At 42.8% G+C, this 15,686-nt stretch overlaps 1 protein-coding gene and 1 long non-coding RNA gene across 4 annotated transcripts in view; one reads left to right on the top strand and one right to left on the bottom strand.

Moving 5' to 3' along the window:
• Positions 1–10,608, bottom strand: part of GBE1 (1,4-alpha-glucan branching enzyme 1) — a 160,445-nt gene extending 149,837 nt beyond the window's left edge. For 2 of the 3 annotated variants that reach the window (XM_064523189.1, XM_064523195.1), the window contains exon 1: positions 10,454–10,608. In XM_064523189.1, the coding sequence (XP_064379259.1) occupies positions 10,454–10,554 (101 nt within the window). In that variant the 5' untranslated portion in view covers positions 10,555–10,608. The remainder of the gene's footprint in view (positions 1–10,453) is intronic. The other variant, XM_064523202.1, reaches the window with a different exon arrangement.
• LOC112987906 (uncharacterized) lies at positions 10,086–15,678 on the top strand. Its single transcript, XR_003260412.2, has 2 exons — positions 10,086–10,485; positions 12,504–15,678. It is a non-coding gene; the product is annotated as an uncharacterized LOC112987906 (long non-coding RNA).
• Positions 15,679–15,686: the final 8 nt, after the last annotated feature.

The following is a 15,686-nucleotide window of genomic DNA, read 5'->3' as shown; positions in this document are numbered from 1 at the left end:
AGGGAACACCCAGGACAGACTGACTGAGCATCCCAGCACCACTGTGTCAATGCCCATTCCAAACCTAATGGTATCAACCTCTTCCTAACATTATCTTAATACAGTATTTGCTTCAGGGATCTCTCAACTCTTACCATTAAAAGGATGAAAGCAAGTCCTAAATTTGTGGCTACAGTTAGCCACAGGTTTATTGTTTCTGTGACCCATGTTATACTTATCCAAAACCCTTAAAATTCTAATTAATCCAATATCCCTGCTGTTTACGCTTCAGATTTCAGGCCACTGAAGTTTTTCTTCTAAATCTTTCAGACTGCATACTTGTGTCCCAATCAAGATCACAAGTGCTTTCTGAAATAGACAAAGCAAATGAAATTTTTTGCATTGCAAATTTGTGTAACATCAGATGAGAGCTAGTTTGAGAGAGAAACTTTTCAAACATACCTGAGGTTGCTGAACACACTCAGACTTCCCCTCAGAGGCTTAAAAATTAAGGCTGTCAGTGACGTGCTGTACTTGATAGGCTTATTAATTCTCATGCATAAGAGCTTTCTAAAGACTACTGCAATGCAGGAGTATATATTTCATGAAACTGAAAGGAAAAGTTTTGTACAGTTCAACAGAAAAATATGTTGTATTTATAGGATGCCACCAAAAAAAAAAAGGTTTTTTTGAAACATTGAAATGTGATATTTTCCATGAACATTCAGTTTTACACCCCATACAGCAGCTTGTAAGATAAAACAGAAATGGCAAATATACTTTTTCCAGAGTGAATTTTATGGCTCTCTACGGAAAGGATGCATAGTAGTCATCCTACTTCTGTGACGGATTTTATTCCGGCCTTTCCCCCATCCTTAAAACTAGGATTCCATTTGGATCCCATTTCTTATCTTTCATTCCGAAACTTGCCAGACCCCAACATCTGCCTTCCCGCTCAGTCCTACCTAACCCAGTTCCATACTTTTCCATATTCAAAACCTCAGTCTTCAAGTGCCCACTACCGTACAGCTGAGTGGAAAAAAAAATTGACAGAACCAGCAGCAGCAGTCAAATATTAGACAGATACATGCTTCAATTTTTCAAGAGGGAAATACCTGCTACTCTCACGTTTAAAAATAGTATTAGAAACCTATGAACCAGTTGTCTGATACCTTGTTAATGGACCCTGCTACTAAAGCCATTAAACAGGTGTTCTACAGTTTTCCAAACCAAAAACCTACTAATGCTTTAGAAGAACAGGACCTATCTCTCTATCAACCCACATCTAAGATGAAAGACTACCACAGATTGATTTGTACTGCTGGACAAGACACATCCTACTTGAAACTTTAATCATGATAAAGACTGAAGCTACATGGTGGCCTATTCCAACTCATTTAGTCTATAAACCAAAATACAAAAAAAAACCCCACCTAGTTAGTAGATTACTGAAACAATTTTAGGGGCTGGTAAAGTATAATAAGCCAGGCATGTAGTAATAGCATAAAATCCTAACAGGCAGCACTTTTCACTACCAGTTTGTAACTCCATAAAAATGCAATCACACCACAGACATTAATGGTTTTAATTGAACCAATTATGTTCTAAGAGGTAAAAGACTAAGAGGTAAAAATACATACTAAATTATACAAGTCTTTAGCCTAAATAACACTTGAGAGTTAACAAAACACTTGAGGGGAAACACATACCACAGATGGTCAAACAATTTAGAACAGTAATATTCCATGCAAACACTATCACTAGGGCTTTTTTTTTTTCTTCTCCTTTTTTAGGTAGTTTTAAGCAGCTTATGTTTGAGTGGTTTACTACATATAGTGAAAGCAACCACCCTCCTCTCCCCAGCCGAAACGCCACACACACCTCAGCGTCAACTTCGGGCAGTCAGAGAAAGGAGGAACAGAGATATCCATTTTCCCCCTGAACTTCATTTGCAATGATACAACCACATACAACAAAGAACATAGAAGGGAATTTGACCACAAGTCTGTTCCTTCCTACTAATCATCCATTTCAACTATGGTAACCCAAACTCTGTGGTCAGGACTTAAGCAGGCCCCAGCATCACATGCCAGGTAGTTTTTAAGGGAAGCACTTTGTTCACACCAAAGCACCTAGACTGTGAAACAAAGTGTTTCAGAACGCTTCCACATTCCATAGGTGTTCATTCTTAACTACTAAGATTGCCAACAGGGAATAGGATCGAGGGATCCCAGTCTTTGGATTAGAACAGATGTGGCACCAAAGGTAAAATCTGATGCCTAGAGTCGTTAGTACACTGTTAGTTGTCCTCCTGCCCAAAGTCAGGCTTACTTTCCCCCCCCCCCCCCCCAAAAAAACACACACCACACACACACACAACAGAATAGCTGCAGTTGGAAGGCACCTCTAGAGATCATCTAGTCCAGCTCTTCTGCACAAAGCAGGGTCACCCACAGGAGGTCACCCAGGACCACATCTAGTCAGATATTGAATATCTCCAAGGATGGAGACTCCACAACATCTCTAGGCAACCCATTCGAGTTCAACCACCTTTACAAATAAAAAGTTTTTCTAACTTCAAATGGAGTTTCCTGCATTTTGCTTTATGAACATTGCCTCTTGTTGGGTCACTGGGCGCCACTGAGAAGAGTTTGGCTCCGTCTTCATTATACTTTCCCATCAAATATTTATAAATATTGATGAGATTTCCCCTGAGCCTTTTCTTCTCCAGGCTGAACAGTCCCAGCTCTCACAGCCTCTCTTCGTATCAGAGATGCTCCAGTCCCTTAAACACTTCGCTGTACTCACTCCAGTAAGTTTGTGGCTTGTACTGGGAAGCCAAGCACTGGACTCAGTACTCCAGATGTGGCCTGACCAGGGCTGAGTAGAGGGGAAGGATCATCTCCCTCAACCTGCTGAGGATGGCCTCCTTTGCCGCAAGGGCACATTGTTAACCCATGTCCCATTTGCTGTCCATCAAGACCTTCTCTACAAAGCTGCCTTCCAGCCAGCCGCCACCAATCTGTACCAGTGCATGGGGTTATTCCTCCCCAGGTGCAGGGCTCTGCATTCCCCTTTGTCAGACTTTGTGAGGTGCCTTTGCCCATCTCTCCAGCCTGTGAACATCCCTCTGAATAGCAGCACAACTCTGGTTTATCAGTCACTCCTCCCAGTTTTATATTATTAGCAAACTTGCTAAGGGCACACTCTGCTCCATCATCCAGATCATTAATGAAGATGTTAAACAGTACTGGCCCCAGTATCAACCCCTGGGGGATACCACTAATGACTGGTTTCCACCTGGACTTTTTGCCACTGATCACAACCCTCCGAGCCTGGCCACTTGGCTAGTTTTCAGTCCACCTCACTGACCGCTTACCTAGCCTGTACTTTGTCAGTTTGTCTATGAGGATGTTAAGGGAGACAGTGTCAAAAGCCTTACTAAAGTTGATACAAACAACATCGTCTGTTCTCCCCTCATCCACCAAGCCAGTCATTCCATCATAGAACGCTATCGGGTTGATTAAGCATGATTTCCCCTTCATAAATCCATGCCTACTACTCCCAGTCACCTTTTTGTCCTTCAAGTGTCTGGAAATGGTTTCCAGGATTAGTTGCTGTCACCCTCCCAGGGATCAAGATGAGGCTGACCAGCTAATTGTTCCCTGAATCCACCTTCTTGAAGACAGGAGTGGCATTGTTTTTTTCCAGTCCTCAGGAACCTCTCCTGACCACATGACCTTTCAAAGTTAATCAAGAGTGGCCATTCAAAAACATCAGCCAGTTCCCTCTGTTCAGATCTACATATTGGGATAAGCTACGACAGTTTAAGGATCAGCCTCTGATGGAGGGCTGCAGAAAGCATCTAATTTTAATCCATTACTAAAGGGATGTTAATTGAAGGTTCAGATAGGAGGTCTGGGTTTTTTTGTTTGTTTTTGTTTTTAAAGGCCATGGTAGAAGGAAGCAAAGCCTGGAAGTCATCCATAATGAGAAGGACAATGCTTGCAGGATAACTCCACTATAAAGACTGAACCAATTATGTCCACTGCAAAGACAAACCCATGTGAATGTCCAAATTTTTGCTGAAGTCCTAAACTCACAGAGGTATTTTATTTCAGAGACACTTTTTCCTTTCACTTGGAGCTATGACAATAATTAGGGGAGCAATATTTTTTCTAACTTATATTCAAGCCTAACTATTTATAAACACAGTTCTGAAGGTGAGAGCAAAGAGTATCTGCCAGCAAGAACTTCTGATGAGGTCATCTGTGAAATACACTACAAATCACTCCCTTGTTTGAGCACTGTACCACAAAGGGGGTCAAGAATATATTAAAAGAGGAAAAAATAAGCAGCATCAGCTTACCATTAGTAATACCAAGGCTTGATTTGGCTTTGCTACAGAGAAGTTAGGTTTTAGTATCAAACATTCAAAGTGAAACCTGAGGTCAAGTAGATCACCTTGACCATGTCTGCTAATTGGGGCTTAAAGCACCCTCAAACCAAGATTACACATACCTTATACAAATGGAAAAGTAGTAATATCAGGACTACTTCTGCAGCAAGTACATGGCTGTATGCAAAATTATGCAAGATGACAACCACCTTGTCCTAGCCCCACCAAATGTGGTTGCCCTCATTTCGTTTACATGGCAGAACAGTTTAAAAATTCAGAGGCAGAATACATCATGCAAGCTGAAAACACCTTCTCTCTGGCAGTGAACTTCACGTCTAAACAGACCTGAAAACCACAAACATCTTTTAAAAGAGTGTACCCATTTTCACTTGAATATCTTAGAACCTGCATTAGGTAGCCTTTTCTGAACTATCAGAACTAGAGAACTGAAATGTGTACCTGAAGACACAGCATATCTCAGAGTAACAGAAAGGTCTGCTTGTTAGAACAGAGTAATTAACAGTAACTAAGAAAGAGTTAACGAGAACAGTCTTACTAAAGTTTTAGAGAGCCAACATAGCAGTTGAGAACCTTAAACTGATTCAATTTCAGATTTAGGATGTCTTCCTCAGCTACCGGGATATTCATGGAATAGTAAGCCAGGAGAAGAAGGAGTTAAGGGCTGAGAAGGCCAAAATATGTCAAGTTATTTAACATTATGTATCCCTTCATTCTTTTAAAAAAGCCCTTTCTTCAGGTTAAATTGCTACAACAAAACCCATGTAAATATTTACTCTGTGAGCTAGAGAAACTGTAAATATATCTTCTACTTCTTCTCAGTCAAGCAAGATAATTACAACCCAAAGACAAAGTGATGCTTGGTAACACCTATCCTTTGTTTCTCTCCACATATAACACTTTTTTTTTTTTGGCCTATGAATCATGGACAGGCACAGTCACATGAGCAGAGGCTAAAGTACCTTTCCCTAAGCTAAACCTGCCCAGGGTGGCTTAATAACTATGCTGGTTATGCTAAGTGTGTGTGTGTCTGTGTGTGTGCGTGCACGTGTATGCACACACACAAACACACATCTCCAACAAATTCATAATCGGTTAAAAACAAAGACCCTAAAAAAGAAAAAAAAGATAGCACTACATTAAAATTAGATTATTCTTGTTATTTTAACTATCTCAGTCCAGTTACTCAGTGCTTCACAAGGCTTTATTACAAGGGGAGGGGGGAAGCCAGCTGTCTAAATCAGGAAATTTTACTTCATAAGAAGGTTAGTCTTATGGTTTTAAAGGACAGTTCTTGAAACCAAAAGGAGAATTTTCAGTTTGAGACAACACCCCAATTCCTTTTATCCAGGAATCTGGTAATTCTCACTACGTGAATCAGTATAATTTTATTACACAGTAAAATCTGGGCTGATGCAAGCAAAGTCTGTCTCTCCTCCAACACCCCTAACTCTCCTTTCCCCCTCCCCCCCAAATAAAAGGAAAAATAGAAGAACATACAAAGATCGGGGCATTGGGCGTACTGTCATGTGAACACGGCCACCTTTTTGGGGGTGGAGGGATAGAGCTAAGGGCAGGAGAGGTGGAAGGCAGGACATGAACTCCAGCAAGAAAGACATGCACCTGCTCAGTGAACTGGTAAGCAAGGACAAGCCAAGGCTTCTGGAGAATGCAAGTCTCTTACTCCTAGGCTGTCTTCTACTATCAGTGACAAATGGGGAAAGCCTGAGAGAGCTGGGTTTTCTCAGCCTGGAGAAGAAAAATCTAAGTGTGCGAGAGTAGAGGGCAGGGGAACCAACTACTGTCTTAAACTACCAAAAAGGATTGGGGGGGGGGGGGAGGGGAAGGGGCAGAAGGGGAAGACTCAAAGCAAAGAAATAAGCCAGGCTCTTCTCTGAGGTACACAGAAAATAAGAAAAAAAAGACAGAGTTTCAGCTAGGGAATTCACATTATTAAGAAATAAATTTTCACAGTGAGAGTAGCCAAATACTGGAACAGGCTGCCCAGGGAGGCTGTGGAAGCACCACCCTCAGAGATTCAGAACAACCCACTGGATCAGGTTGCACAGGCCCTTATCATCAGAGATGGCCCTACTTTAAGTAGAGGAAGAAACCATGTGACCTACAGAGGTCCCTTCCAACCTAAATTATTCCCCCAGTCTAAGTTTCTAGAAATACCACTTTAGGGTCCTCATTCCAGACCAACACCATTAATTGCTGGGGGGGGGGGGGGGGGGGAGTACTGCCAGCAAGTTTCTTTGTACCAACCAGATAGGCCAGTCTGCTGAAGAAATACAGATCAATCCAAACAGTCTCAAGTGCTTATTTTAGTTCTTTTTTGACTGTTCCAGCAAACTCCCTGGAACAATCCTTTTGATCTCACGTTTTTCTAGTAAGACAATAACTGGATCCAAAAGCATATTACTAGCAAGAATCTCCCCTGAAAATTAGTGATCAAATAAAATTCCAGCAGACAATTTTGTTATGATGAAATCTAAATTAACTGTGCATCATACAAAAATTGTGCCTAAAGTTACAAAGTTTGTTACAAAGTTTTCCACTAGCAATAATGTGACTTTGCAAATATGATGCAATAGGTAAAACAGCAGACAGAACCAAGCCCAAAGGGTGAGTCAAGAATTTGCTGATGTCACAGCCAGGAATAGAGCCTGAATCTTCTATTTCCTCTCTGTTCTTCAGAAGAGCACACTGTTAATAAGCTAGACAAATAAAGGCCTATGTTTAAAAAATATTTTTGTACATAGCATAGTATAAGGGTCTCCACAAAAGTTTCAAAAACTGTTTCTCATTCTCAAATGTCCTTAATCCTCTATCACAATCCCCAATTCATATTTCTTTAGGTGACGCACAGTATAATAGTTATAAGCCACAGAACTGCTACCAGCTCTTACTTATTTTGTTAAATAGTAAATACAGTTAACACCATTGTAAACTGTAAGGAAAAAAATCAAATTATCATAGGAAAAGTACTCATACATATTGTATTTTGATCAAGGCTGTTATCAATGCTTTACTTCTGTTCTTTCCTGAAGCTTCTTAATCCAAGCAAGTAAAACACTTCTGCTGCTACAGAGGCACAATGGCAGCCACTTACTCCCTTTGTCAAGAACAACTGCCTCCTCTTCCCACAAAACTCCAGATCTCTACAATCTTAGCTTTATGCCCCCCCCGTGAATCAAAATACAACCTGTATTTTTGTTGTTTAAACTATTTAGGTGGCCAAAAACACTATTTTCTTTTTTCTCTCTCTCTCTTTTTTTGAGGAGGGGGCAGGGAGAGTTATCAGAAGCAACGGTAAAGAGAGAAAGACAGCGAGAGTGATGAAGACATTCTTACCACTCAACTGCAGAACAGTTAAGTTTGTCTTTGAACCCATTTTCCTGCTCCTGCAGGGAGACCAAAAGAATTGCTAATACCACATATATGCTAAAAATTCTTCCTCCAGGTCTAATTATGCTCATGCGGCCATGGTAAGCAGTTGACAAATCATAATATACAGATCCACTCAACAGCACATATTCCCTGGCTGCTTCATCACAGCCTTTCCTACACCATATGAGAGATGCATCTGATTCAATGGGTCATTTAATCACAGGCCCCCACAAATACATGATCACCAATGCAAAAAAAATCTTAAGTCACCTTTTAAAATAACTGTCATCTTTATTAACTCAATTTTATTGCATTAACATAGGTAACTTTGTCTCGTACGTATGCTTGGAGTTTCAAAGGTTTTATTTTGCGTCATGCTTTTACCTGAAGCATTAGTTATGCCAGCACCAATATCATTATATGACTATTAATCCATAGGGTACTCAACTCAAAGACTGTTATCAATTCTAATTCCCATCTCAAAAGGGGCTAGGAAAGACAGAAAATATAGCAAAGATAACCAAAGATACGTGGGATGCTTTTATATAACGACCAGTTAAATACATTAGGATTTTTCAGCCTACAACAAAGATCTTAAAACTCTATACGCCACTGAGGATTTTATCAACAAGGTGAGCAGAGCTGAGCAGAGTTTTTCATCACTTCTTCCAGTATGAGAATGTGAGACCAACAAAATGAGACCAACATACTGGTGGTTCAAAAGACACCAAAGACAACTGCTCTTCACACAAGAAGCAATTAGGCTGTAGACCTCCTTTCTCCTGTGCACTGCTCACGTAAAGACACTAGATTAAAAAATAATGCATCTAGAGCTGTGAAATACAGAAAATCCTTGAGCTACAATTCTTGGAAGCTGGGAGGAGTCTTATGTCGAGATACCAAGAGGCACCTCCCTGTGTTTATGCTCTTTTCCCTAGGCACATCCACAGGACATGAGTCTGGATAAATTTGCTGTGTGGCCCAGCATAAGACATTCGTCTTACTACAGGTTGTCACAGAAGTCTTTTTTTCTTTTTCTTTTTGTAAAAGCATACAGTAGCATACATATTCCCACAATAATTTTCTAGCAAGTGACCAGTTTGGAGTCCACAGGAGATCAAGGGAGTAGACACAAACAGGATCATGTCAAGTCCTGCACTTGAAAGAGATGAACCTGAATTGGCCACAAAAAGTTTGGAAAATTCACTATGTTTACCAACGCCATACTATACCCAGAACTCACCGACACTGTGATCCACAATATGACCGTTTAAATAGCAGGTAGATTTGGGCTTCTCAAACTACTTAATGATTTTATTAAGAATCAGATCTTCCTACTTGCTGCTTCCTATACACTGGCATTCTACTGTAAGAATTAGGTGTTTTACAGTACTGTATATATTACCATGGCAATGCTTGCCAGGAAACCTGGTTTAAAACACTCAATTATTCTCTTGTTAAGAGATTAAAGTTTGAGAAAAAACTTTGTAAGTCAACCTAATACTTTATCTAATTCTTAACCCCATTTTACAAGCTGTAGCCTTCCCATTATTCTCTGCCAGAACCCAACAAGACACCTAGTAACACAAAACCTCAGCGCTATTTCTAGTACAGTAGGAAAAAATTACCAAATACTTCAAAAATCCAAGTTTCCCTCTTTCCTCCCTCCCATGTGCGTACACTTTCCAAAGTTTTGGGATAAGAGGGCATTGGTCAGTAGTATAATTTTGGCCTATTAAAAGACAGCCAGTGAAATACTATATATAAACTTGCACCATAAAAAATGCAAACTTTTGTTTTTAAATTCTCAATTAAGTTTAAAAAAAAAAAAAAAAGCTTACAAGGTCATCAAAGAGAGCACAAGGCAAGGACAGCTAAACCCCTAAGGAGCGGTGCAGAATCTGCTCAGCTCCGCAGGATGTGGATTGCATTAAGGCAACCTGCTTGTATCTGCGCTGCAAGAGCCTGCCACCAGTCGCTGCCAGAGGGATGACACCAAGGCCCCCTTCTGAAGGAACGAAAGGGATATTCAGACTAACAGCCTGAAACAAGCTTTCCAAGAACACAAAACCAGCGACTCCGTCGAGTCTGACAAACAGGCAGGCTTGAGATTCAGAGAGATCTCGTGGCGGGGGAAGCTCTCACCACAAAAAGAAGATACTTGGTGGCAGTTTATTAACAGTTTACCACAGCCAGCTACAAGATCTTTATTAGCAGCGGTGGAGGCTAACAGCCTCCGCTGCCTGCGTGACCGCGCGTGGGTGTCCCGCGCGGGGCAGCTGCCCGCCCCGTCCCCGCCGAGCCCGCCGCGGCGGCAGAAGCGCGTCCCCGCTCGGCGGCGGCTCCTCCCGCAGGGGAGGCGGCGCCGCCGCCGGTCCGGCGACAGGCACCCCCCCACGGCCGCCCCCCTCCCCGCCCGGGAAGGCCGGCACCAAGCCCGGGTCGCCCCTCACCGGGGCTGCTGCAGGAAGCAGGGCGGCCCTGCCGCCAGCGGAGGGACGGCCCCCCGCAGGGGAGGGGAGAGGGGACAGCGGCCGTGCCGCCGCCGCCGCTCCCCCAGCCCGGCGTCCCGCCGAGGCGGAGCTCGTCCCGCCTCCCCCGTGCCCGCCAGCCGCGCAGGCCCAGGCCCAGGCCCAGGCCCAGGCCGTAGCGGCAGGGCGGTACCTGCGCTGGAAGTCCTGCTCGAAGGGGGCCAGGTAGGGGTCCAGTTCCAGCAGCCGCAGCAGCTGCGGCGCGGGCGGGCTTGGGGCGGTGGCGGCCGCCATTTTGCTCTCCGCGCCGCGTCGCGGCCCCTATATAACCTCGGGGGGGGGGGGGGGGGTCGCTGCGCGGGGAGGGCGAGCGCCGCACCGACGTGCCTCCTCCGGCCGGCGCCGCCTACCGCTGCCGCCACCGCCCCTCGCCACCCGGTGCCAGCGGGCTCGGCCGGGCGGCGCCTCACTCCCTCGTTGTGGGGGCTGCGGAGCCGCGGTCGTTGCGTGCCGCCAGCGGCGCCCCAAAATAGCCACCGCGGGCGGCCCGCTGGCCCGGACCGGCCCGCTCTCCTCCCGCTGAGGGAGCAGGAGCGTCTCCGCCGCGCCGCGAAGTCTCGCCGCGGCTGCGCACCCCTGCGTCGCCTGCAGGAGGGACTCGTGGGAAGCGGGGGCCACAACTGCGCCCGGCCGCAGGGCCCGGGATGGCGGCGCGGTGGGGGCAGCGCCTGCGGCCTCGCAGCTGAGCAGGAGTACAAGGTGCTCCCCTGGCTGCGAACCGCTGAGCAGCAGGCAGACATGCTGCTATTGGCGGGCTGAGCAGTGGGGTGAGGGGAGCGAGCTGTGCTTTACTGTCAGTAAAGGGAGTAAGTATCACGGTGGGCTTCCGAGACACAGCACAGCACAGAACAGGCTGCTTAAAGCTTCACGGAGGTGGCTCTGCAGAGTTGGTCCAGTCCCGACTTTGTTTTCTTTTTCCTTTTTTGGTGCCTTTTTTTTTTTCCCTCAGTATATCTGCTACTGGGTGAGCTCTGAATTCCCATACAGGAAGACTGGTTTCCTCTAGTACTGTAACAGGCCGCGCTCCAGGGTGGCAGTATCAGCGCTGGTGTGTATTTCTCAGCTGTTTGATAGGGTGCCAGCATGCTCACAGGCAAGCACAGCAAACCAAGGATTCATGAGTTCTCATGAACACGGGATCTGTACAACAAAATGTTGCTTTACTCTGGCTCAAAAAAGTCCTAAACAAAGTAAGCTGAATTCAGCTGATCCTAATGTAGCTCTAGATGCTGAATAGCACAGATAGATTGTAGTAGGACTTACTTGACTTAATATCGCTGTCACGCTTTTGGATGGGCTGCCTACTACCTAAGGCAGTTACTCACTACCCTGACCATGCTTCTAGGCCAGTGTTTAGCACTTTTTTTTTTTTTAAGACCTGGCAATGTTTGTTTTGTTTAGACATGTATAGAGAGGCCTTTTATTTAGAGGCTTCTTTTGAATGCTTATCAGCCACGGATTAGATTGTTACCTTCAGTTTGTTATTTATCTCCCCTATCTTGGCTTCTGCCAACTTTTTGTGCAGCTTCCCCCTCCCTGTCTAGTTGATAACTACCAGCATGGTATCTAATGAAGATTGGCAGAGCATTTCTAACTTTACCCAAAATTGGCTACAATAAAAGTTTCCATAATGATATTTAATATATTTCCCTTCTCACAGCAGTTCAGAACTTCACATACGAAAAAATCCATGTACTTTTGTCTTTTATGGTAGGCAACTAGTATTCTCCGGAAGAATGAGTAGGAAGTACTATTACAGAACTTGCCCTAGCAAAAGGCCTAAGTGGTTTTTGTTTCTTTTTCAAAAGAAATCGCATCTGTGATATAAACAGAACTGCTTATCGTATCCAGATCTAATAGATCAGGATTTTTTCCCCAGTTTCCACCACTTCTGCAGTCTCAGTGGAGACTGAAAATCTGTGTGTTTTTATTATTACCTGTGCTTCTGAAAACATCTGTGTAACAATGATTCCAGTGTCTTTGTTAAATCAGAGTTTAATAACTATCTTCTTATTTCTCACATCTTGCTTTGCACATCACATGTTCTTTTGCAAATGCATCGCTGTCATTCTCACAGTTGGCTACTTTGGCAAGCTAAAGGGAGAGACATTCCAGCTGTTTATCAAGAGCCAGGAACTTGCTTTTCACAATAGTTTACATTTTACCTGTGCTTCTGCTTTCAGGCTTCCAACTGTTCTGTAATGGAGACGTTGCCTGCTGTTGAAGTGGAAGGAGGAAGGCAGTTCCTGCAGTCTTTGAATTCACTAGAACAGGAAAGAGGAGCTTCATTCTCAAGCAATTCACAGCACTGTTATTAGCTGTTTGGTATAAACACAGGAGAAGGATTTATAAATCAGCGTTAGCAATTTGTATGAACAGTGGGAGTATAGCTGTGACTTTTTAGCTCCCTGAAGACAGGGAGCCCTTCTCAACCTGAAGATTTCTTATTTGGAAGGTTTCCCGTAGAAATGACATGGTATCCAGCCTTGTATCCAAGCAACCTTGAACTTTAAGAAGTTAAATTCAGATACAAATTCTGTAACTAACCCTTGTCCCTATAACAGACCAACCCAAACACTATATTTAATATCCTGGGACTTGGGAAATTGATAACCATAACATTTGTATCTGTTCATGTTCCTGCTTACAACTTGGGCATGATTTTGTCTGCCTGGTTCCTCAAAAGTAACTCAGAGATCCTAAGGCATATATTATTGTGATCATCTACTGTGACATGATCTAGCTGAGACCAAAAGGCCAAACTTGGCTCTGAGGACGCTATCATTGAGTCTGCTGTTGGCAGGCAAAAATGGCAGTTCAGACAATGAATATTGTCCCAACAGCGGAATGCTTCTTTGTGCATTTGTCACGGATTGGTACAAAGCTGGCAGCTGCTGCTGACAGTAGAAATAGGAAGAAGTGGACGGGTAGTCATAACTGCTCTTTTGGGGGACAAGAACAGTAAAGCCTGTCTCTGGCTAATTCCTAGACCTTCTGAGTCCCACAGCTGTTAGATAGTTGTGAGATGGGCAGCTACAGTGTGCCCAGCCATCCCGGTTCTCAGATTGCCCACACAGGAATATGGTGAGAGTTTGCTGAAGCTGTCTTCTATTCTTCAGGGAGAGAAAGTGCAGTGGGCAAGTATGATGTGCACCCTGTTCTTTTCCCCAGTATAGACAAAATGGAGCATTGCAAGAATTCATACCTGGATACTAGGGTATGCTCGCAAATACCACAAAATAGAGCCCTATTCCATTAGTTGTGCTTCATTTTAGCTATGGGCAGTCTAAACTTATAGTTTAATCTGTCTGAGAAGAGATGGCAGGTACCAAAGACACAAAGGTACTTTTTAACTTTACTGTTGAGAACATTTAATAGTTACTGATCTCCCAAAGTAACAAATCCCGAGACATGCCCTTCCTCTGTCTAAATTCAGCACTTAAAGGCTATATGCTAGATCCATCATCATTTCAGTGCAGGCAGAATGCCTCTCAATTCCCTTTCCATGAAAGCCTTTTTACATGTGGTAAAAAATACGGTTAGCCCACTTTGCTTGCTTGTGTGCAAGGAAATGAATGTATTTTTTTATTGCCTTTGCACCTTTTCTTATATCTTACATATAACAAGCAGTACATGGGCAAAGGACTCAGAAACACAGGAATGCATTAGCTCTCCTGGAGACCTGTACTCTGCAAGAGGCACTATAAAGAAAAAGCATTTTTTTCCAGCGTAAAGAGGCAGCTGTTCAAAGATACTTAGGTTTCATGCTTCCAGTTGAATGGATTCTTGAAAGTGTCTCTGTGTCCTTTAGACAGTGTCACGTAGACATCCGAGTCTGTTACAGTATTTAAGCTTCCCACGTTTAGGCAGGTTTATATGTGTATATACACACATACAAATATAAATATATGTAAATATATAAATATACTTACAAAGTGAAGTTCAAATTTTGAAACAAAAGTAGCGTATTCTACCACAGTGGCTAGCCACACCTACCCCCTATTATTTATTCAAGAATCTGTAAGAAATTAATTGTTCAATCTTGACCCAGATCCAATACAAATTTCTCCATTATAAAAAAAGAAAATATTTCTGTTAGCTTCTTAATTATCACTTCTCTTGATAATGTCAGCAGACAGGTCAAACATTGAGTGAGAATGGAGATTAAACCATCTACTTACCCCTCATTTTGAATTCTCTAGAGCTGAACTGAGACACACAGGGGGAAAAAATGGGCAGTGCTGCACAGTAGCTCCCCAGTGTATAACTAAATAGCATGTCACAGTTTCGTAATTAAAACTGAGATTTGCACTTCCAGCAAGAATTCAACTATATGATTACCTATGAAGAATAAAGAACATAATCTCAAAAATTACAGGAAACATTTGAAGAATCCTTGAAGTAATTGTGGTTTGGGTGGGGTTTTTTGGGTTTGGTTTGGTTTGAAGAAAAGTGAGGCATTCATTGAGATAGTCTTTTAAGTCCTTACTTGTGCCATGTTAAGGTATCAAGAGCTTTAAATAACAGCAACACATATCTTTAAAGATGGAACTCATGTGCAATCTGGAATACTAAAAAGCCAGTTTCAGAGCTGTCAGATTCCACTAAATGCACTTGATGGGAATGTCATTTGCACTTACCCTGCAAAACAAAATGAAACACATTCCAGCTACATAAGAGTCATAGCTAATGGGGGCTTCTTGCTTTCACATTATTGCAGTATCATTATGATTTGGTGGCATTATCTTGTCTAACAGAATATCACATAAATGTAAATCTCTTTCATAGTTATTTAAATGCTCATAAAGACACTTTAAAGTGATACCAATTAAAAAAATCAACATGTCTAGAACAATAACTTCTGTTGTAAAACTTTCTACAGTTATGTATAAATCTCACTAAAAAAAAGGATTTGATTTAGCAGAGACTTTAGCTTCAAGTAAGGAGTTGGAAAACACTCCACAGATGTAAGAATACAGTAAACCTTTAGGAGTATCATAACATTTTTGGACATGATGTATACTGTGTTCTGTTTATGCTTGTTATATGTATTTTTCCAAAGCTGTTACTGCAGTAGTACTTTCTACAACTGCCAGTGCTGCTATTATCTGTCATTTTCTTATGCCTGTATGTGTTGGGGGAAGAAGAGAAAACATTTGGGAATTTCTCCTTAATGCCATACTCACAATATTTAGTAAATGTCACCTCTCCCTCTTACGAGTGTATGTTTGTTTCTAACACTTAGGAAATCAGTAGCCTGAGTTATACAATATAATGTCCCAGAGAAACATTCCCGCTGTTACTGCCTTTGGTTTCTGTAACATCGATTGCTATTAAACATACAGGTTATTAACCCTACCCAAATA

Source organism: Dromaius novaehollandiae, chromosome 1 (genome assembly GCF_036370855.1).
Source record: "Dromaius novaehollandiae isolate bDroNov1 chromosome 1, bDroNov1.hap1, whole genome shotgun sequence".
NCBI classification, from domain to species: domain Eukaryota; kingdom Metazoa; phylum Chordata; class Aves; order Casuariiformes; family Dromaiidae; genus Dromaius; species Dromaius novaehollandiae.
The sequence above is the reverse complement of the archived record's forward strand: the minus strand, read 5'-3'. Positions and strand labels throughout refer to the sequence as shown.